Source organism: Panthera tigris, chromosome A3 (genome assembly GCF_018350195.1).
Source record: "Panthera tigris isolate Pti1 chromosome A3, P.tigris_Pti1_mat1.1, whole genome shotgun sequence".
NCBI classification, from domain to species: Eukaryota; Metazoa; Chordata; class Mammalia; order Carnivora; family Felidae; genus Panthera; species Panthera tigris.
Window position 1 is genome coordinate 81,244,607 of NC_056662.1, and position 25,034 is coordinate 81,269,640.

The 25,034-nt window shown below is 36.4% G+C and overlaps 1 protein-coding gene across 5 annotated transcripts in view; it reads right to left on the bottom strand.

The window, feature by feature from the left end:
• PELI1 (pellino E3 ubiquitin protein ligase 1) overlaps positions 1-25,034 on the bottom strand; it is a 68,455-nt gene that overhangs the window by 20,672 nt on the left and 22,749 nt on the right. For all 5 annotated transcript variants that reach the window (XR_006215763.1, XR_006215762.1, XM_042981532.1 and 2 more), the window contains exons 2-3: positions 4,807-4,945; positions 1,803-1,932 (exon numbers count right to left, since the gene is read on the bottom strand). Coding sequence is in view for 3 of the 5 variants with exons in the window: in XM_042981532.1 (XP_042837466.1) it covers positions 1,803-1,932; positions 4,807-4,877 (201 nt within the window). In the remaining 2 variants the exon portion in view is untranslated. The remainder of the gene's footprint in view (positions 1-1,802; positions 1,933-4,806; positions 4,946-25,034) is intronic.

Sequence of the window (25,034 nt, forward strand, 5' to 3'; positions counted from 1 at the left end):
AGGGTTTTATGTGCATTGAGACTGTAATCCCTGGCTTTTTTTTAGCTATTAAACCTACTCTTAGATTAAGAATAAGAACTATGTCAAGTTAAGTTCTCACTGGACTGAAAAGCAGGGTTTAATCATATCCTAGATGACTGCCAGAATAGGGTATTTTAAAAGTGGGATCAGAAATATTTTCCCTATGATAGTGGTTCTCAACCACAGGTAGTATTAGCTGTGTAAGGGGCACTTGGAAATATGTAGGTACATATTTTGGCTGTCACAATGATTTGAAGGCTTAAATGGCATTAGTGGTTGGGACAAGAATATTAAATGTCCTGCAATATACGGGACAATCCTGCATAGAAATGGCATACCCAAAATGCAATAGCACTCCTGCAGAGGCAATTCTGGAATAAAGTTCCTCAGGTTGGATCAATTAGCCGTTCACTTTCACTACCTGCTTAGCACATCCCTTCTCTGCAAAAAGAGACACTTAAAAGAAATTGTCCCTTTTCTACATTTACTGGGTCTCAAACAGTAATAGAGAAGGCCTCGTCAAGGCAAGAGGACTGTACTAGACACTACACTGGACACAAACAAATCCAATTAACTTCAGGACTGGAGTTATGACCAGAACAAGTCATCACATATCAATTTCTCTCTCATTTATTTAGCTGACAAAGATATGCCTCAGATGGTATAATATTGATGCACATCCTGGGGCTGCTTAGCTAAAAACACAGGTATTTCCAGAAGCTCAGAGACACTTTGTAATTTTTATTCATTCAACACGATATCAAATACAGTTTATGTTACAAAGTTGGAAGTAGAGGAATTCATAGAAATGTAAAGATTTGAAATTCCCCCTAATTGTCTATCACTCCAGGAAAAGCCCAAGTGTTCTGAAATGAGGGCCCAGTTCTGGAGATTTGGATAAGGAAAGAAAAAGGAGCTAAGAGCATTAAATATGTGAGGAGACTGAGAAGTTAAACTGTAGATACAGCTGGGTATTTGCTTTTACAGCTTTGATTCATTTTAATAATTACTGAGGTCTACTTTGTTCAAGGCACTATATTAAAAGCTATGATGGTCAGAGGCACCTGGGTGTCTCAGGAGACTCTTGATTTCATCTATCCTCATAGGTCACGAAATCATGGTCACCATGGTCACCAGGGTCATGGGATCAAGCCCCGCATCAGGCTCCGCTCTGAACATGGAGCTTAAGATTCTCTCTCTCTCTCTCTCTCTCTCTCTCTCTCTCCCGCCCCTGACCTCTGCCCCTTTGTCCTGCTAGTGCTGAAAATAAAAAATAAAAAAAATAAAAAAAAAAGGAGAAAAAAGCTATGAGGGTCATAAAATGAGCAAACAAAACATATGAGAATACACAGAATCTCTGATAAAGACCCTTACTTTAGAAAAATCACCTCATCCAAACTATGCTTCTAGAACCTGAATATGCTTATTATATACTACATTCCTTGTCCAGCCCAGGCAAGACCTCCTTTGGTAATAGTGGAAGCCCTGGCCCAAACCTACCTTTTTTTTTTTTTTTTTTTTTTAAATAAGAAAAGGGAATGTTTCCTTCTAATTTCCACCCACTGATCCTGGTGTGTCACTTAAAAAAAAAAGTCTGATGCCCTTCCATACAGCGGCCCTTCAAATATTATGTCTCCAAAGAGTCTTCTCCCATCCAAACAAAAGGAAACTTCTGGTACAGAATGTGAAATGAATGCTAGAGAATATAAACAACATGTACATGTCTTTCAATTTCTCCAAGTTAACAGATTTATTTTAATCTGTGTTTGTTTGTTTTTTACCTTTGCAGCCTGAGGAGTACAAGCAATATGCACAGTGCTGGGCTTCACCCCATTTGCCTTAGGTCTTTTAAACAAAGCAAACCTACTTTTCCTTCTTCCTCTATCGCCGTTTGGGAGAGATCCATTATACCTGGTGGAGGGAAAAAGTCTAGGTGATCTCTTTTAAGAACCACACATTTTAAATTAAATGCTTTACTTTTGCCTTACAATAAGAATCAATCCCCAATTAATCATTTATTAGCACATTGTAAGTATCTCAAATTCCATTTAGTCACTGCTGATCCCCAGACCAGCTGTCTACGAGTATGAAACAAAATGAGATTTTGCTTACATTCCAAGTTACAAAGAAGTATTTTTTGGATTATAAATAGTCTTAAGTTATATGTATTTTTCTTCCCTCTTTTATTCAAGATAATCAAGAGCTGATTAATGGCATATCTGATTCCTTAGGACTCATTCTGTGTCTTTTAAAGGTAAATGTTTGCATGTGCTAATACAACCTTTAAAAAAGTCCAGTATGAATTGTCTAAAACAGAATCTCCTTTAATTGTCATTTAAATAGCTTAACTTTTGAGAGTTTTTAGATTTGTTTGATAAGTCTCAGTGACTTGAATGCACACATACACATTCACATACACATTGGCAAAACCTGTCCAAAGAAGATGCCTGATAAGTAGTGATTAAATACACTTTTGTTGTTCAGATCTCGTAATCATTTCTCCATGATAACATATATATGTCTTGAAAATAAGCAAGTAAGTGAGGACTGAATAGGAAAGAAGTTCACACCAAAACACTGGGTGTTTACTATGTATTAGGCACTATTGTGTTCTTTACCACATAACATCTCATTTCATCTATCCTCATAGAAACTCCTGAGATTGGCATCACTCAACCTTTACAGGTTAGGAATTAAGTTATTCCTCAGAGGAATAAGATTCCTTAGAGGCTTAGAGAAATTAAGCCATTTTCTGAAGGTCACACAAATGATAATGGAAAAACTAGGATTTGAATCCAGGTGTTTGTCATGCTTTTTTCATTCTTTATTGCTTCATTATGGAACGAACAGTGCCTTAATAATAATCTCCTCATTCACTGTCCCATGCCCTCTGACAAAATCTTTGGTTTGCTAGTCTCTCATATATAGTTGGTCAATCTGAGGGAAAATGAGGCAGGGACTAAGGACAGTTTTGAGGTTGAAGGAGAATATAATTGTAAAATGGCCTACATTAGTGGCTGAGAAGGAAGAGGAAGAAACTTACACTGCCACATACAGAAATTATGCTAACTCTTTATACAAAACTAAACACACTGATTTCTATTGGAGAAAGCCCTTGCTAATCAGAGTTCAGAGCAGTGCCCCTTAGTTAATGTACTACTCATTCCAGGATGTGTGTTGCCACCAGACCCACTGTGGGTACCTGACCCTTCTGTCTGCCAAGTTGCATGACTTGTTTCTCTTCTGGGAATATACTCCCTTCCCTCATTGTGTTACCATCGCTCAAAGCTCTTTTCTAAGTAGTGACAACACCAAACTGACAACCATATCCAGCTTTATTTCTCCTAGGGGGCTGAAAAGTATTATTTGTATTTTAAGATACCAAGAGTGCCAATGCAGAGACAACCACTAACTGAGGGTTAAATGAGAAACTGCTGGGCTAAGAAAGGCAGTTTAAACCATATACTCAATTTTAAATTCTAGTCTTCAGGGATGCCTGGGTGGCTCAGTCAGTTGAGTATCCAACTCCTGGAAGTTGAATCGCTGCCTGGGATTTTCTCTCTCCCTCTCACTCTGCCCCTCTACTGCTTGTGTTTATGCACATTAAAAAAAATAAATAAATAAATTCTAGTCTTCAAAGGACTCAAATTTCCTGGCAGAAGAATTTAATTTGGAATATTTTTTGGTACTTAAAAGCTGTTTGTTATTAATACATTAAGATCTATGTGATTTGAAATTGTAACATTGTAGTTACTACATAAGTTTCTAATCTTTTAAGTTGTTTTTATTTTTAGGTCTCAAAGGGTCTTAGATGATCTTGTCTGTCATTTTACCAAAGAGCAACCTAACGCCTAGAATGGTTAAGTAACTTGCCCAAGGTCATATATAACTAGCAATGTTGGAATAGGCACTGGAATGTAGCATTCCTGACTTCCAGTCAAGGTCATTAACTCCATATGATCTGTCTAGTTTCTTTTACTCTCTCATCTGAAACAATGGACACATTCTCACTTAAACAAGAACTTGTACCAACCTGATTCTAAAGCATGTTGTAATGTACAGAGAGCTGTTTTCTAGACAGAAGAGAAAGGGAAAGTAAATTTTGCAATTTCTAGTTTCTGAGATTTCTAGCTAGTAGACTAATATTGTGTCTCTGTTTTGATTAATGCAAGTTTAGACTAAATAAATTGAAATAATGGAATCATTTGTTCCTCAATCTTTAGATTGTGTTTATGTAAATGGATGAGAATACTTAGGAAGCAAATAAGTAGTGAGATCCTGGCCTTCAAAGTCATCGTATCATTATGTCTATACAACCCTATCATAAGCAGCACAGGGCCATAAGCACAAAGCAACAACTTCCTCAGAGGTATAAAGTAACAAATAAATGCTAACCTATGTGAAATGACCTCAAGGGGGGAAGGGATTTTGGTAAAGACAGCTGAGGCAAACTTTTCTAAAAGATGGGATAGGGAAGACAAATGTAATGACTATATGACTTTAGATAAATACACTATTTTATCTTAAGAGGATTTGTGCTTTCTGGGGGTGAGGGTGAGGCAAAATTTATGCATATTAGAGCACTTATAAGAGATGGCATAAAAATGAGAATTGAAAGAGTTTCTTGATTTAATATTAGCAACATTATTTTGAGATAATATTACCTTGTAGCTCTAAATTGTTTTTGGAAATAGGTAGGAAATACATTCTAAAAAGGTTTGATTTAGATGCCAAAATTACTACCTATTATTCAGTTTTATGTGTCATCAGATGGGGAAAACTTACCCTAAGACAATGAGTTCACCATATTTTACTGGTGCTTTGGATGGATGATTTTCTTGATCAGGAGAAAACATGAGCTTGGCTGTCTTTCTCAAATCTTTGTTCACTGGTCAGGAGCCTTGGACACCTTTAGCATTATCTCCTAGAGGGAAAAGCTTTCATTAATAATATGAACAATGAATTTCAGTTAAAATAAAGATGTTGGGGCACCTGGGTGGCTCAGCTGGGTAAGCATCCAACTTTGGCTCAGATCATGATCTCACAGTTCATGGGTTCGAGTCCCTTATGGGACTCTATGCTGACAGCTCAGAGCTTGAAGCCTGCTTCAGATTCTGTCTGTCTGCCTCTCTCTCTGTCCCTCCTCTGCTCACACTCTGCCTCTCTTTCAAAAATAAGTAAACATTAAAAAAAATTAAAATAAAGATGTTATTTTCTAGCAGTCCTTGTGAGCACAATATTATGCAAAATATATCACATTATATAGAAGGTGTGTGACATTTTTCCAAAGAGTGGTTATATATTTGGTCCAACTGTTTAAATAGTTTAAAAATGTAAATTTGGAAATTTCCACTTCTAGGAAGATAGAGTAGGAGTATTTTTCCCTATTATTTGCACTAACTACAACTAAAAACTCTGGATATTATATATAAAATATAGGAAGACTCTGAAAAGTAGAGAAGGTGACCAGCTAGGGACCTTGGGGCACAAGGAACGACAAAGTGCTGAGTTCTCTGGGTTTTCTTTTTGCTTAATATATCCCAGATTTAGAGCTGAAGAGAATCCAGCAATCTGGAAATGTCAATTGGCAGAGACAAAAAAAAGCCACCTCCAAAGCTTGTTCACTCTAGTTAAAGGAAGGAGAAAGGGGCAGCCTTAGCAAGACAGGTTTTGACAATAGCTAGTCTACTGCAGCCAATCACCACAGAAATCACTGGCCCTACCACTGCCCACACAAGCAAGAGCCAAATGGGGAGCCTTGACTTCCACCTCAGAAGGCCATAATGAAGAGTCCCTTGCTCCTGACAACCAAGGTATTTGTAAGGGCAGCCAAGTAGGGAGTCAGGACTTCCACCCTCCTGGTTGGTAACATGTCTTCACCCCTACTCTAGCTATGTCAGTGGAGACCATATGGGGAGCCTGGACTTTCACCCTCATCTGACAGTAACAAGGATCTCCTTCCCTTGGGTGTCAATGAAGGCTGAGTATGGGACCTGGAGTTCTAGGTCTACCTGGCAGTAATAAGGAGGCAGTCCCTATTCCCCTGCCAAAGCAGTGTCAGAAAAAGACAGTGGAAGCAGATTTAAATAACATCCAGAGTCTCAGAACATAATGACAAAACGTCTAGGTTTCAATAGAAAACCATTCATCATAGTAAGAACTAGAAAGATTTTTAAGACAATGCAAAAAGAATAATCAATAAATATCAAAGCTGAGATGACAGAGATGTCAGAATTACCTGACAAAGATTTTAAACCAACTATGATAAAAATGTTTTAGTAAGCAATCACAAACATATATGGGACAAACAAACAAAAAATAGAAAGTCTTGACAAAAAAAAAAAAAAAAAGATTTAAAAGCTCACTTTTTAGGATGGGCTCACCAGCAGAATAGAAGGGACATAATAAAGAATCAGTGAACCAGAAGATAGAAATTACCTAATCTTAACAAGAGAGAAAATAGGCGAAGAATAAGAAAGAAGAAAGAAGAAAGAAGAAAGAAGAAAGAAGAAAGGAGAAGAAGAAAAGAAAGAAAGAAAGAAAGAAAGAAAGAAAGAAAGAAAGAAAGAAAGAAAAAGAAAGAAAGAAATCTTGAAAGCAATCAGAAAGAAAGAGAAATTACATCTTACTTAGGGGGCGAGGGGGAGGGGGGAAGAGCAATTAGAATGAGAGTGGATTTCTTACCAGAAACTATGGAAGCCATAAGAAAGTAGCTTATTTTTTTCAGGTGCTAAAACAACTGTCAACTCAGAATCTTATACCCAGCAAAAATGGAGGAGAAATCAAGACAGTCTCAGGTGAGGGAAAATTTGTCACCAACAGATCTACTCTAATAGAATGGCTAGAGTAAATTCTCTAAGAGAAATGATAAAAGAGAAGAACCTTAGAACATCAGAAAAGAAGAAACAACATGGTAAGTAAAAGTACGGGTAAATACAATACGTTTTCCTTTCCTTGAATTTCTACATTATGTCTGAAAGTTATAGCAAAAATTAACACCATCTGATGTGGTTCTAAATGTATGTAAAGGAAACATTTAAGACAATTATATATGGCACACCTGGACATTTATCCTAGAGAAATGAAGACTTATGTTACAAAACCTGTACATGAATCTTTATAGCAACCTTATTCATAATAGCCAAAACCTGGGAACAATCCAGATATTCTTTACTGAGTGAATGATTAAACTGTCATACATCTATGCCGTGAAATAGTATCCAGCAATAAAAAGGAACAAACTACTGGTATATGAAATAACATGGATGAATCTCTAGAGAATGATACTGAGTAAAAAAAGCCAACCTTAATGGGTTACACAAATGATTTTATTCATGTAACATTCTTGACATGACAGAACTATAGAAATGGTTAACAGATAAATTCTTGCTAGGAGTTAAGGAGGGGGTGGGAGTAAAAGGGAAGTAGGTGTGGCTACAAAAGGACAATAGGAAGGACCCCTGTGGTGAATGGACATGTTCTGTATCTTTACCAGTGTAGTTTTGCAAGATATTACCATTGGGGAAAATTGTGTAAAGGGTATACAAAATCTCTGTATTATTTCTTCTGGCTGCATAGGAATCTACAATGACCTCAAATTAAAAAGCTTAATTTAAGGGGCATCTGGGTGAGTCAATCAGTTGATCATCTGACTCCTGATTTCAGCTCAGGGTCATGGGATTGAGACCCTACATCAGGCTCTGTGCTAAGCATGGAACCTCCTTAAGATTCTCTCCCCTCACCTCCCACCCAGTGCTCTCACTCTTTAAAAAAAAAAAAAGAAAAGAAAAGAAAAGAAAAGAAAAGAAAAGAGAAAAAAAGCCTTATTAAAAAATATAAATTTGACACACATAGGGAAAACAACACTAACACTTCTGATAAGCCACAAAAACTGCTACTATAAACAATCCTCATAATACTAGCCTGTCTACTTTATCAGCAGTTTAATGGGATCAGGTATTCCTACATCTATTCTCTTTATGGTCTTCTTGTTAGACCTGTTACAAAGGTTTTACAACAAAACTCTTACTAGCTAACCCATGAAAGTCTCCTGGTTTTTTACATCCACCAACAGTTTTCATAGGAAACTCATGAAAAAAAAAAAATGCCTTTCTACAGTACAGTGAAATACAGCTTCTATAGCAGCACTTTCAGAGAGAAGACAACACAGACTATTTGTAGCCCAATGAATGAGAACAAGCAAAAGGAAAAGGCTTAGCCATTTTCACCCTCTTTTATCTCTTGTAACTGAAATACACATCTAGACCAACAATTCAGATAAACACACTAATTTTTATTAGTAAATTTAAAAAACACTAAATTATTTTAAAGAAATAAAACATGCTTAAGAACTATTTATTACTTTTTTAAAATGTTTATTTATTTTTGAGAGACAAAGAGGGGAGGGGCAGAGAGAGAGGGAGACATAGAATCTGAAGCAGGCTCCAGGCTTTGAGCAGTTAGTGCAGAACCTGACCCAGGGCTTGAACCCATGAACCGTGAGATCATGGCCTGAGCCGAGGTGGACGTGCAACAAACTGACCCAACCAGGTACCCCCATGCTTAAGAACTATTTAAATAAAACATATATCTCCTCCATTCAGATACACTATAAACTCCCTGCATCTCCCCAGATGAATTTCTCCCCAGAGAAATGTTTTATTTCAGTAAAATAAACTATTCTGATCATATCCCTCATTTGGAAAAAGAAACAATATAAAGCTAACTAAACTCTTCAGTGTAAAAATTTAAGAGTTTTAAAATGAATTAATTCAAATTAACTAAAGAACAATTTTGGTTCCATCTAACAAGACCTTCTGATCTATGTTAAATCATACTTTAATATGAACAAGAATTCATACCTTCTTATTTCCCCCATAAAGAAGCATCCTATTATAACAAAAAGCTAAGCAAAGCTTAATTAGAAGCTTTAACTGTGCCTTTCTTATTAGACAATTAAGGTACTGCCATCAAACAGGAAAACACCGCTTTGACACATTTCTGACCAAGAACAGCAAGAATTAAAAATGTAATAATAAGAATTAAATTTAAAGTTTAAATTAAATTTTAATAGCATAGCTTTGTCTTGATTTGGACTCCTTTTTAGAGTTACTTTGTATTTTTAGGAAGTGATAATTTTCCATTTATAGTAGTAAAATGTTCCTTTTAAAATAAACTTTAAAGAGGTAAGCAATTTAAATGGTATTAAATAGTATTAGTACTGTGATCTGAAATCTGGAAGTGATAGAAATGGATGCCCATATTTGGCTGACACTAGCACGTAGCGTGGTTAGCAAGTATTAGCCTATGTTCTAGTTCTAGCTCTCTTTGAACAAAGCAATGTTTCCTCATCTCTAAAAATGATGGGACTAAAGGAGAATGAAGAGCATTTTGGAGCTGTAAAAAAATATGAGACCATCTTCTAACATAAGAATTTACAAGTAATGTACATATAGGACTACATAGATTTGGCCCATTGCCTCTACAGCAAAAGGAACAATTTTTAGTTTTGACAAATAACTAGAGTAGGGCTAGCATACATTCACCATTTTATACTTCCTGGAGCCCTTGGCCTAATTAGCCAAGAAAAACAATAGATTTCCAATTATACTTATTCTTAGTCTGCTTAGATACATTAGAAGGCTTGATTTGGGGATATTTTATCAGTGATATCAAAGTTTCAATCACAGGAACACACTCAAACTTGGCTTCTATTTCTGTATCTAATAATCTGAAACCTATAATAAAACACTTTAGTAGTACTGTTCATACACTTAAATGACCCAAGATAAAACAGTTTTCTTAAATTTAAATGGTCAATGCTATATAAACTGGCATTCTTAAACTATGAATAACATATGCCATGATAGCTACTTCTCCAGGAACCTTCTATTACAATTCTAAAACATGTTGATAGGTGACTGTTGGAAAGAAGTTGTTAGAATCTTTATATTAGGTTCTGAAGAGTCATGATTTTCACAATAGTTCAGAATCTTTAACAAAACCCAGTTGCTAGACAGTGATATTGCACTCATTCTCTTTGTATATTCTCTGTATTTAAAATCTAAATAAGATATGGAATTCTTCAAAATTAATTCCTAAATTCAATCACTTGAGAACATGAAATGAGTAAATGTATAAATTCTAATGACTCAATTACTGGCTGCACCTGTTGATATTCAATTAAGTTAGTTGGTCTGACCACATATATTCAGTTCTATCCTAATGTGATGATCTAACAAAAATAATACTAAATAATGCCCTTAATTCTGAGACTGGAAAAAAATGACAGAAAAAAAATCTTGCTAAAATAGTAAAACTGTTTTCTATAATACCTATTATTTTAAACCTCCGCTTGATCCTTAAAAAGCAAGCATGTTCTCATCAGCAGGGGCCTTCCCAAGTTCAACAAATTTTTTTAAAGAAACCTATTCTAGAATAGTATTCTTTCTTCCTTCCCTCCTTTTCTTTTTTCCCCCTCCTCTTCTTTTCTTCCTTCCTCCCTTTCTTCCTTCCCTCTTCTTTCATCTCTTCTTTCTTTTCTTCCTCCCTTCCTTCCTTTCTTTCTTCCTTCCCTCTTTTTTCAACTCTTCTTTCTTTTCTTCCTTCCTCCCTCCCTTTCTCTTTCTTTCTTTGAGAGAGAAAGCACAAGCAGGGGAGGGCCAGAAAGAGGGAGGGAGGGAGGGAGAGAACCCCAAGCAGGCCCTGCGCTGGCAGCACAGAGCCTGACATGGGGCTTGAACTCATGAACCATGAGATCATGACCTAGGGCGAAACCAAGAGTCAGATGCTTAACCAACTGAGCCACCCAGGGGCCCCAGTGTTATTTTCTGTATAGGCTGAGAAAACATTAAAAAAAATGAGCAATAAAATATACATTTCTTAGAAATAGTCTCATTACTTTGACTAATAAAACATTCTAATCATTTGTTGTTTAAAAGCCAGTGAAGTTGGGGCGCCTGGGTGGCTCAGTCGGTTAAGCGGCCGACTTCGGCTCAGGTCATGATCTCACAGTCCGTGGGTTCGAGCCCCGCGTCGGGCTCTGTGCTGACAGCTCAGAGCCTGGAGCCTGTTTCAGATTCTGTGTCTCCCTCTCTCTCTGACCCTCCCCTGTTCATGCTCTGTCTCTGTCTCAAAAATAAATAAATGTTAAAAAAAAAAAAATTTAAAAAAATAAATAAATAAAAGCCAGTGAAATACAATTGTTTTAACATCAACTCTTCCCAAAGGAATCACTTTCTATAACATATAATTGTCAGTTTCACTTAAAGAAGGAAAACTGGGAAATCAATCTTTTTTGTTCAGGTTGCCCTCTCAACATTACACATTTTTTCTTTTATTATCTACATTGCACACAGACTTTTGCTTACTACCTACTAAACACAAATACAAAATTCCTGCCCTGAAAAAATACAAAGCAAAACAAACACTAAGCAAAAAACAAAACCAATCTTAGGTAGATGTTTACATAATCTTCTGAACACTTCTATTTTGAAGGGGAAATGAGTAGGCATAAAGACTGCTGAGGAAAAAAAAAAAGAAAAAGGAAAATGTTTTAAAACATGAAATGCTTCTTTATGGTGAAAAACATAATGTGGATTGCGTATATTGTCTCTAATGAAACAGATTCCCAGCTACACTAGAGTTCCCCTTTGGTTGATTTCAAAAGGATGACTCAAACAGAACTGTTTTGGTATATTTGTGATGGAGCCATTTTATGAAACCAATTAAGCTGATGATTGAAGGGAGGTGAATTTATAGCAGTTTCTTGATGAGTGAAAATCTAATCATGTTCTTCCTTCTTTTACAATCAGCAGGATTAATAAACAGCATTCATCCATAAAAGGAAAGAAAAAAGAAACAATGGAGTATGAGGTTACTACTGCCTGTCAGTGACTTTTTACTTTTAACACAGCAATGGAGGAAGTAAAGTCCATGTTCTGCTTCCCAAGATACAGGGCACCCCACGTGCAAACACCCAAGTCTTCCCTGTTAGGACAGCCAAATGACATGCTGATATTCTACCACCTACAGGGATAACATTATTTTCATCCTGATGGGAAAGCAGTTAACATCTTTCCCACACAGACAGTATTTGCTCCTCTAAACTAGGGTTTCCCAACCTTGGCACTACTGATATTTTGACATTGTGGGTGGCTGGCCTGTTCACCACAGGAGGTTCTGTAATACCTGGCCTTTACACCCTCTACATGCCAGTAGCATTTCTAGTTGCAATGATCAAAAATGTCCCACCTTCCCACCCTCCCCCCATCTCTTACTCTCCTTCCCACCCCTCACCCTATGAGAACCACTGTTCGAATCTCAAATTGAGGAGGACAATTTGTTTTAGGAGGGGGATTTCCCCTATTTTGGCATAGTGTTTGGCACAAAGTAAGATATTTAATACATATTTGCTTTCTTACATCATCATATTGATGTCTTAAAGGATTATTACCAAGCCTTGTGTTAGTGAAGGCAATGGCTTAGAAGGTAGCTGCAGTTTCAGTATTTTGTTAGTCGATAAGAGTGGCTGGAAGTGAAAACTAAAGAACTATCATCTTACCCTGATGATTAATTATTAATATTTCTGTGTATTTAAAATATCTTAATATTGTAGCAACCTCTCTCAAGTAGTTGAAGGAAAGGGACTGAAGTTGGGGTGGCCACAGAAGTAGTTTTAGAGGCCACTGCTGGGTAGTCTGACATTTAGAGAAAGGCTAATCTGTGAAGGCCAGATAAGCAATTATCTTTCTGACCTAGGGGACCCATATCTAGAGAAATTAAAAGCAAGCTTTGGAAAGCATGGGGAAATCTTTTTAAATCAAAAGGGGTGTCAATGTGAATCAACCTTGGATTAAAGTCTATCTTGCACTGGCACAGAATGTTAATTAGCAAAGTGCTTTCACATAAGATTATTTTACTTGACCCTCACAATAGCCCTGTGAATTAGGTAGCAAAGTCTTATTAACTCCATTTGCCAGATAAGGGAACTGAGTGTGTCAGTCAGAAAGGCCAATGACTGGGTTCAAGGTCAAACAGGTAATATCTGGCAAAGCTAGAACTGAAACCCATATGTTAATACAACACACATTAACTCATTTAATTTCTATCACAACTATGTCAAGTATAATCATTTGTCCCCATTTTATAAATGGAGAGACTGTGGCTCCTATAAGTTATCTGGGTTTTCTGACACCACCAATCAAATCCCACCCAAGATTGGGAGGTGGGGGCTAATTCCTACATAAGAATAAAAGGCGCTATTATGGGACCATTTAGGAGAGAGACGAGAAAGTATAGCTGGGTAAGATAAACTAAACAAATTACACTCCAGTATAGACTAGTAACAACTATGCAACTATGACTAGTGTTTTTTGAGTCTGTTGAATAACTTTGTCACTTCCTTACTGCTCACTTAATTTGTCAATCCTGTTTCCTGGTAGCAATGAACAATAAAAACTTCAGTAAATGAAATGGACTTTGTATGGTTGTTTAAAAAAGGAAAAGGGAGAAAGTAACCTCAGGTGAAAAGCAGGGTATTACACCAGAGCAAATCCCTGGTACCACCAGGAAGAAAAACATGTATTAAAAGTGTCAAGATAGCTTATAGGCAAGCACCTTCAGGTACTCCCTAAAAAGGGACAAGCAAGAAAAAACTGCAAGGCAGTATTCCTGACTGGCTGACCTCGATGATCACTTAATCTCGTATACGTAGAAACGTATTTTAAAAAGACACAACTAAGGTCTCAAACATTTGTACTGTTCCTGCCCATACTTGGCCTGTATGCGACCCTTTCAGATTACCAAAGTTCCAAAAATGATAATATGCTTCTCAGAAAGCAAGACTAGAAATTCCCCTAGGTTTAACCACTAAAGTCCTGAACAAAAGTCTGCAGAAAGCAGCAAATTCAGTGGGATTTGATAGCTATTTGGAACAAAAACATCGGATAAAAGTATACTCATGGAAAATTCTATCATTTTCTAAAGTCAGCACCCAACACTGGCAGTCAACTCATGCTTATGCTACCTTTTTTTTTTTTTTTTCATAGTGGCTAACACTTACTGGGTTCTGTCCCTGTGCCAAGCACTGTCCTAAGCACTTTACATGTATTAACTGATTTAATCCTCAGAACAAACTTATGAGGTAGGAACTATTACAACCCTTATTTTATAGATAAGAAAACTAAGGTTGTTACAACTCAAACTCTAGCTAGTTCTCTGGAACTGCTGAAATAATTGAGTTTAAAACTATACGTGGGTGGTGGGTACACGGGAGAGAACTACAATGGGAAACCAAACAACACACAAGAAAACCCCCCAACTCTTCCTACTATAAAATATTAAACAGAGCTTACATAAATTCTACTGTCCTAACATGGAAATAAACTACAATACTGACTAGCCATTTTAATTTTCTCAGTAATTCAATCAATTGTTTAAAGTTGTATTTAAAAGTCCCTTGGGTAAAATTTAAACATGGCAAAAAAATGAATAAAATGGATTTTTCCCAACCACTTTCCCAACCATTAAAAAATGCAACAATGAGTCCATGGTCATCTTTTTTTTTTTTTTTTAAGATTTATTCATTTTTCAGAGACAGAGCCTGAGTGGGGGAGGGGCAGAGAGAGAGGGAGACACAGAATCTGAAACAGGCTCCAGGCTCTGAGCTGTCAGCACAGAGCCTGACGCGGGGCCCAAACTCACGGATGGTGAGATCATGACCTGAGCTGAAGTTGGACACTTAACCGACTGAGCCACCCAGGTGCCCCTCCACGGTCATCTTTTTAATCTTTAGGAGTAAACCATATTAATCTTCTGTAGGTTGTGGGCTCTTCCAAAAAGAGTATTAAGTAATAATTATTTTGGACAGTTAAATTACTCCTAGATATTTCTGGGTTCCTCTAGTCTTTATTTTTCTTGAAACGCTGACCAAGTTGTATGCATTTTAAAAAAAGCAACAACAATGGTCTCAAAATATCTCCCCTAAGACATTTATTACTTATACAGGAGAAAACAGAAACTTCATAGTGGGGAAAACCTGACAGACTCCATTTTAACCAAGTGATCAAGGATAACATTATCCATAATAAGACATTTTGAGATCATGTATCCCTTGATTATGATGCACCAAGGACCCATCACTTCTTTCCATGGTATGTTGCCAAAAAAAATGTATAACCTCAATCTAATTACCAGAAAACATCAGACCAACCCAAATTGACAGACAATATTTCCACAAAATAACTATCAGTACTCACTCAAAGTGCCAAAGTCATAAAAGACAAAGACTGAGAAACTCCCAGGCTGGAAAAGGTTAAGGAGATGCAATAACTATCTCGGACATGGGATCATGAACTGGATCCGGGAACAGAAAAAGGACATTAGTGGAAAACTGGTTAAATTTGAATATGGGCTATAGTTTAGTTAATAGTATTGTATCAGTGTAAATTTCCTGGTTTTGATAAATACAATCTGGTTACATACACTGTTTACATTGGAGGAAACTGAGTAAAGGGTGTATGTAAACTTGCTGAATTATTTTTCCAATTTTTCAGTAAGGCTAAAGTTACTTCAAAATAAAAAGTAAAAAAGACACAAAAATAGAACGCACAAAATAGCCCTTTAATTTAGTAAAAGGCATTAAAAGACGAATTCAAGATTCAAACTTTGCCTCCTTTCAGCCTTCTCCTAACCTAAAGGTGCACTGTATCTAAGCTGTGTGCTGGTCCTGTCAAGTCATAGCGCCTCCCAGGTCTCAAGTTCTTTCTCTGATATGAAACTGCCCATCCACAGCCCCCTTGCTCAAGAAAGTTGTTACTATACAAGTGTGGCCACTCGACGGACTGAGTGATACCAGAACCAAAATGACCCATCCCCACACTGACCAGAATTTTGCAGAACGATATTTCATGGATTTTTCTTAAAAAAAAAAAAAAAAAAAAAAAAAAAAAAAAAAAAAAGTTATGCACATAAGGGCAACTTTACTATTAATGTTGTAGGTGGCTTTATTAGAAAACATTTTGGGGGCCCTTGGCGGCTTGGTCAGTTTAGCATCCGACTTCAGCTCAGGTCACAATCTCATGGTTTGTGAGTTCAAGTCCCATGTCGGGCTTTGTGCTGACAGCACAGAGCCCACTTCAGATCCTGTCTCTCTTTCTCTTTGCCCTTCCTCCACTGGCGCTATCTCACTTGCACTCTCTCTCTCAAAAATAAACACTTAAAAAAATGCTTTAAAGAGGGGTGCCTGGGTGGCTCAGTCGGTTAAGCATCCAACTTTGGCTCAGGTCATGAGTTCAAGCCCTGCATCAGGCTCTGTGCTGACAGCTCAGAGCCTGGAGCCTGCTTTGGATTCTGTATCTCCCTCCCTCTCTCTCTGTCCCTCCCCTGCTCACCCTCTGTCTCTCTCTCAATAATAAATAAACATTAAAAAAATTTTTTTATATGCTTTAAAGAAAACACTTTGTATATGCAATAATATCATAGTTCCTGAATTCATGCATTTACATTTAATTTTCTTATCTATAAAGTGAAGGTTTATAATAGTTCCTTCCTCATAAGGTTGTTCTGGGGATTAAATCAGTTATACATGTAAATTCAGTTAATGTATGGACATTTACATGTAACTGACATCTTTTAACAGTATTTGAATTTGAGTTCTGTCCACCTATACACATGAATCCTGGTCTTAAAGAATTTATGAAAAGGAATAGAAGGGAGCAAGAGTTAGGAAGAAGCAGCATCAACCTATTAATTCTGATATATTTCATTAAAACAGAATCTTGAAAAGCTACAAAGTCAAGGACTTTCCTGACTTATTCACTAATTACTTCATTATGATAGTGTTTTCTTTAAACTAGCGGAGACACTTGTGAAGGTCTAAGCTGTGACTGCCTAGGGTGAACCCTGAGAACTCTGGCCCTGGACAGTCATGAGGGCTAGATCCAGGTCCTTCATGAATTCTCCAATCTACTATTCTGTAGCACATGATTCTGCTATTCTGTAGCACGTGATTTTCTCTACCAATAAAATGGTGACAATATTCTCCATACTTCATAGAATTTGTCACTAGGACTGAGTAAGAACAACAAAGCTGCTTTGAGATTTGGATGTTGGGCCATCTGCTCAGTTCCTCACTGTATACTTAAGTCATAGACTTTTGGGTCTCTTAAAATTATTTAAACTGTGAGAGTAAAAAAAAATTTAAGTACTTGCTAAAATACCTAGTATGTATTTAGTTAGGCATACAAAGTAGGTCTTATTAATACTTTGTTAATTTATGGTGATACTGCTTCATCACTTTAGATTTTTCTCAGAGATTTATCTTTATTTCTTAGTACCTAAACAAATGTTTACAATCTATTCTTTGTAAGTAAATTTGACATTATGAAAGTTCTAGTTTTCTACTTCTTACAATATAGTTAACAGGCCCTGAAATACAAACGAAGTCCTCAAAAATCATCGCAATTAGTTTTAAGGTTGAATGTTGTATAAATGTTTGGTTTTTAATAGGGTAAAAATAGTACATCTAAGTCCAGTTGGATTTTGTATACATATTACCTGCTCATATAGGGAAGTTAACTTCAACTTTTAATAGTTTCCTAATTCCATTATAAGTTCTACTCAAAAGGACTGGAAAAAGAAAAGTGTAGTTGAAAATTCAAATTACAAATCATCTCCAATATTGTTTTAACATTAAGGTCAACTACCTATAGAAAGAGATCATTATTTTTTAATTTTTTTATATTAAATATAATTTATTGTCAAATTGGTTTCCATACAACACCCAGTGTTCATCCCAACAGGTGCCCTCCTCAATGCCCATCACCCACTTTCCCCTTTCCCCCACCCCCCCATCAACCCTCCGTTTGTTCTCAGTATTTAAGAGTCAGAAAAAGATCTTATTAAAGGATGACAACTATTATTAATCTCACTAACAAAAAAAGTTTCATTTTGTAAGTTTTAGTTTTCTTTCTGGCTCATGAAAAGTTCTCAGAAGTAGCAGCTGATCTTTCTCTGACCAAATCATGTTTTCCCCATAAATTTTTATAGCAGTAATTTAGAGACATTGTGTGTGGGAGGCTAAGAACATCTATTTTTTAGCAGAGTGAATAGTTTAAATCACTAAGTGTGGCATTCCTATTTAACTCTTTTCATTAGGAAAATGATACATACATATAGCTGAGGTATTTCTACAAATTTCCTCTCTCCACTCTGATTAATGTTATATTATCACATTACAAATACCCCAATTATGTAAAATTATCATGATAAATTTTTCCTTATTTGCAAGTTTTCTCTTGTTACTGACTTCGATTTTATACATGTACAAGAGAGTGAGTACCTCCCTCTCACTAACAAATTAGAAAATTTGATAAAAAATGAACACACATTACTGGGCAGCATGTCAGTATTCTAGCAAACAGATTCCGTTTTTAATAAATTTCCTATAAAAAGAAACAAAATCTCAATTATAACCATTTTTTTGAAATGAAAACACAATGCTTCAGAAAAGAATACTGGGGAACTTATGATTGTTCATTTTATAGCAGAAAGCACCCCCTCTCATCAATCATCAGATCTAAATTATTAAATCTCTTCCTATCATATCAGAGGAGGAACAACAAAACATTCAAGGTAGAAACATTACTTAAAATCCTTAAAAGCAAGATTCTCAATATTAAAAAATCTTTACAATTTTTCCTTATCTTGTAAGAATGTCTAAATAGTAAATTGTAGTTATCTCAAAGGCCTACATCTCTTTGAGAGGATCTCAAGAGGAGATTTATGGTCAAAAGACAAGATTCTGAATAAGCTGTCAATAGCTAACCAAAGTACAATAACAGCACCATCATTCTGGTTTCCAACTAATTTCCTTCAGAGAGCAACATAATTCTCAAATTTAATAATTTAAAAGAAAACAATGGACAACATTAAGTTCTAAAGCATGTAAAAAACTATATACTTGGATTGGAAAAATATTACAAATGAAGAGTTTTCAGGTTTCTGTTGACCAACAGTCAATGGGCAATAAACACCTGCAGTTATTTTTCTGTAGGACTGATGGGAGGTGAGATTAACATTTGTAAAGCCTCTCTAATGACACAAAAGCCTTGGAGCTTGAGATTTATTCAACCTTTTCCCTAAGACAGAAGGAAATGTAATTCATACATAACATACTTCTAAAGCTGAATGTGAAAAAAATCAAACATAAGCAATCTGATTATGATTCAAATCATTCGTTACAACTACAACCTTACCTAAAACCTGAAGCACTGACGTGACACTTAATATTAAGCTACAGAATACCTACCTCTTCATTCCATCGCTATCACCACAAGCTAGATAAACAACCCACTCAGCAGAAGATAAAATCCAGATAGTATTAAAGCATCTCCCAATTACACTTGGAATCACACATTGAATAGCAGCCTGCTCAGTGTTCTTTCAGTTAAGCACTTCATAATGTGTAGGTGGGCCTGTGTTACGCAAAATAGGTAAACACTATATAACTCTAAATTCTATTGGCTCAAGTGAGAATTCACTTCTCCCTCACCTCCTCCCTAAGGAAGTCTGTGGCCCAAATGGGAAGAAACGGAAGTGAGAGGGAAGCATAGAACAGTTTTTAACACAGGCTTAATTTCAAGTTATGGAATAAGGTACCTGAAAAGGAAATATTCTATTTCTTAAAAGGCTGACTGAATTAACTACATAAATGCTCTAAAAATGTCAGAAGTATAACTAAGATACCAAACTACCCTTTCACGATAGTGTAATAGTCTATTTTTACCAGATTTGGTATAATACTCAACCTGTTAAGAAACATTCCATTAAAAAACACAGAAGAATCGACACAATTCATATGTAAAGAAACAGTGTCTGTTTAGCACTCTCTAATGAATCAGACTCTTTTTGTCTTGTTACAAAAGACTACATTATCCCAGGCATAAGAACAGGTGAACATCTGATCACATTTTCAACTGATCATGTTTTTTTATATCTAATTTTGTATTTTAAAATAAACTAGGTTCATTTGGTGCTCATGAACATGGAGAATCAATAGCAATACCCAGAGGTGAGCTGGGACTGTTTAAGCTTCACCAAATAGCTACTGGACACACCGTTCAGTACAGACTTCAGATGCTCTTTTACCATCCTACTTGTAAACTTCATTTGAAGAGTTAACTTCTTGTTACTCCAAATTCCCCCATTCCTCTTAGGAAAAGAAATGTGTTTTCTTATGAAGGGTTGTACATGGAACTCATCTATTCCTCAACACAAAGGTGAGCGTGCTTTGTGCTTAATTACATTTAAGATTTTTTTTAAAGCACGCTAATTAAGTCATAAGAATAAATGCTGGTTTATACCTGTTCAATAGGCTGCCTATGCGATCTATACTCTCCACTCATTAAACTGTTGTCCAAATCGAGTCTAGGGGTTGATATTCTGTTACACAAAAATAAATGCTTTTGGCTGGCCTATGTCTAATAATACCTTGTCACCTAATGCCTTGGCACAAACTACACCTCCCTCTGTCTTATAGCTGCAAGTTTACTTCTGTTGCTTCCCAGCATTCCCTATCTGTGTCACATGCCCTGAAGCTGTTCTTCAGTAAGTCTACATCATGTTTCTTTTGCCCATTCTGCTGGCAGTAGGCCTTTAAGGTTACTGCGAAGTAAATCTGCTCTAGTATCGTGCTTTTGTTTAACCAGTGTAGATGCATGTCCAGTCCAGGAAGCATATCTGTAAAAATGATCTGGACACATTCTGAGATTTTGCTATTTGTTGATCCTGCCTTGTCATGTGACTCTAGGCTGATGAAACTGCTCAAGAAGCCGGACATTACAGGTCCAATAGTCATACTAAATAGAATGCAGTTGTGACGGACTATGCCTTAAACTGGATTCTACAACAAAACCTGAGGACTTGCCAGTCTTTAGACCAACATATCAACTCTCTTAATTTTGGGAGTGTTTCTTGCTCAACAACTAAGGTAACTGAGATATCAATAGCTCATATGCTATCATCATGAACTACCTTAATGATTAAAATTAAAGCATTAAGACTATGAAAGTTCCTTTATATATTTCAAACTCTGTGTTTATACCAAATAGTTTCCTGAGGGAATATAGTTTTCTTAAAGAACTCTAAGAAGACATTAAAGGCAAAACATCCATATTTTCTAAGTGAGTATGGTGAATTATTTTTATAATGAAACAAAGACCCATATTCATAAAGGAGAGAAGGGCAAAAATTATATCTCCAAGTTTTTCTTTCCCAATCTGAATTCTACTTTTTGCTTTTCACATGTGCTTTATTTACAATAATGTCTGATTAATAATATCATGTAGACCAGTCAAATACAAGAAAACTTTAAGTACTCTTCTTGGCTAGTGGGACTCAAAGCTCCCAAACACTGGCAAATGGACTTGAATCTTGGTGATCTTTCTCCTACACTTCTTCCATATCTAGCTTGGCTTACAGCTGTCTTAAATTTCCTTGTCTCCATCTACAATGTCTGAACTTTTGGCCAATATCTCAGTTGAGCTTGGAGACCAATGATAAACTTATAAAAATCATTCCAGAGGGGCACCTGGGTGGCTCAGTCAGTTGGGCGTCCAACTTTGGCTCAGGTCGTGATCTCACCGTTCATGGGTTTGAGCCCCATGTCAGGCTCTGTGCTGACAGTTCAGAGCCTGCTTCAGATTTTGTGTCTACTCTTTCTCTCCTCTTCTTACACACAGACACACACTCTCTCTCTCTCAAATAAATAAATAAATATCATTCCAGAAAAAGACTAAACAAAAGTACACTTACCTCATGATTTATAGGCCTTTCCAGATGTTTCTTTTCTTATGGTCCTATTTTTCTTCTTATTCGTTATAGCCTAGCTTTTGATTTCACCTTTGGACACAACTAACCTCTGAAAGCTTGCTTCTTCTCTAATGTGATCTCTGAAAACTTCCGCGGATACAATCAAGGACTCATTCCTCATGGTCCCTTCACCTCTAGCCACACCCACAGCAGGTGTGTAAATTATTTCATCCTTTAGTTCTGCCTCACTGATGATGCACAGGCCATGTTCTTCTAATCCATAAGCAAACCCATACAGATGGCACTGGCTATTCTATCATGTCTATACCGAGTATCTACCTGTGCCTGGTTTTTTACTTGCCAAATTCATCTAACTCCATTCCTTTCCAGGAAAAGATACACTGGGGCCTAAGATTTTTCAACAAGGGAGGGAAGGAAGAAGAAGAAAGTCACAGGTATTACTGCACCATATAGTCACATTCTAAAGCTGGAAAGAACCTTAAAGAATATTCTGTTCAACTTGCCCATTTTTCTGTTCAATTTCCTCATTTTACAGATGAGAAAAATCTATAGGTTATAGAGGGTAGGTTATTTGATGAGGTTGGAGGGCTAAGGAGTGGAGCTAGCTAACAGATATTTTGACTTCTATGTTAGTCTGGTTCATTAGTTTTAGAGGCAATACTGCAAGTACTAAATAAAGAGCAGTCAGCCAACAAGTAACTCATACTTTGTACTGTGCAAATATTATCACATGAGATAGCTAAAGATCCACCTTTAGCTCTATTTGCTGTATTGGTTGTTATAATTTATATCATAAAAAGAAAGCTGAAAATTACATAAATAAAAATTTGATGATGGAGATTTCTCTTTGCTCACAGAGATGCTATGCCTCCCTGAATTGTCTGCTCACTCTCCCACTTTGTAGGCTTTTGCTAACCTGGAAGTCTCCTTAAACCAAAGAAACCTAGATGTCAAAAGTACTGTCATAGATAACCCACAGAATGGGAAAAAAGTCCTTGCAAATCACTTTCTCACACAGATATATCTATATCTAGATACAGATATATAAAGAACTCTTGCAATTAAATGATAAAAATATAAAGCCAATTAAAAACTGGTAAAGGATCTGAATAGACATTTCTCTAAAAACGATGAACAAATGAGCAGTAAGTACATGAAAAAATGCTCAACTCACGAGCCATTAGGGAAATGTAAATCAAAACCACAATGAGATCCCACTTCACAGCCACTAGGATGACACAGTAAAAGACCAATAGTAAGTACTGGATGTGGAAGAGCTGGAACTCTCAATCACTGCTGGTAGGAAAGTAAAATGGCGCAGTCACTTTGGAAGACAGTCTGGCAGTTCCTTAAAAGATTACACATTAAGTTATCATATGACCCAGGAATTCTATTCCTAGGTGTATAGCCAAGAGAAATGAAAACATATGTCCACACACAGACTTGTGCACGAATCTTCACAACAGCATTACACATATGGTCAAAAAGTGGAACAACCCAATGTCCACCAACTGATAAATGAATAAACAAAATGTGTTATGTTCATACAATAGAATATCTGGCAATAAAAATGAATAAAGAGCTATTAAAATAAAACACAAATGGTGACCAGTATTGAAAACTCCCTGAGCAGTCATACAAGCAAAGTTTAATTTAGCTTATTATGCAAGACAGGTGAAGTTAACTTGACCTGTGTCACTTCTAAAAATCATAAACAAAATAGTTCCCCCAAATTGGTAAGGGGTGACCAGTTACCAATTCTTTTTAAGAAAATTCCAATATTGCAAGTATCTGAGCCTCATTTCATGTTTTGGTTGAATGGTCCCAGTTTACAAACTGTCTTTTTGGTGTATGCGCAATAAACTCTTACTAATTTCTCCTTAAGTGATTCATTGATTTTACTTGTTTTTTTAATGAACTTTTGACAGTACTGATAAATGCTACAACATGAACGAACTTTGAAAACATGTTAAATGATTGGGCACCTGGGTGGCTCAGTCGGTTAAGCATCAGACTTTGGCTCAGATCATGATCTCACGGTTTTTGAGTTTTGAGCTTGAGTTCGAGTCCCTCATCGGGCTCTGTGCTGACAACTCAGAGCCTGGAGCCTGCTTCGGATTCTGTGTCTCCTTCTCTCTCTGCCCCTGCCCCACTTGTTCTCTGTCTCTCTGTGTCTCTCGAAAATAAATAAATGTAAAAAAAAATTTTTTTTTTTAAAGAAAACACGTTAAATGAAAGAAGCCACTCACAAAGGACTATGTATTGTATGATTCCATCTACGTGAAATGACCAGAATAGGCAAATCCACAGAAAGAAAGTAAAATTAGTGGCTGAATAGGGTAAGGGCAGGGAATTGGGGTTTGGGGAGTGATGGCTAAAGGCTAAGGGGTGTCTTTTTCAGGTGATGAAAATGTTCTAAAATTGATCATGATGATGTGGGTAAACTGTATGATACATCTCAAATAAAGCTGTCATTAATAAATAACAAATAAATAAAATATTACCACATTAAAAAAACCCAACTCTGACATAGACTTGAGATCACCGAATGCTGGCATTCATCTGGAATTCAAATACTGATCTTTTAAAGAATAAGAGATCAGAAGAACTTATGCAACTTTAGAACTTGCATAAGTTAAAAAATTCTAAATATTTTAACTCCTACTACTTGTTGAACCAGAGAAACTGAGGAAAGTAATCATTTGAACATTCTACAAGTTTTCACAAACAGAGCTTAATTAAGACTTTTCCAAACCAAATGCTTTTTGTGCCAGAGATCACAAAATTCACAATTAGGCTTGGAATTTCTAACCTCATATTATTTTAATCTAGCTTTAATTGTAGACACAAATTTTTTTGGTTCACGTTTTGCTGATATTTTACATCACGTTCAGTTGATGCAACTGAGCACAGTGTTTCCTCTAACACCAATCAATTCATCAATTCTCTGGCACCAAGTGGGTGTCCAACAATTCAATTCAACTGACAACATCTACCTGGAGTTAACTCAGATCCCACATGTTAAAGGGCTCAATCCCAAAAGACCATCCCACTTCCAATGCCAGTCACAAATCCCAGGCTATCTTTACTTTCGACTAACAGGCTATCCATCCGGGGTTCCCATTCCCCACTCCTCATGTTCCATAATTTACTAGTATGGCTCACACAACTCAGGAATACAC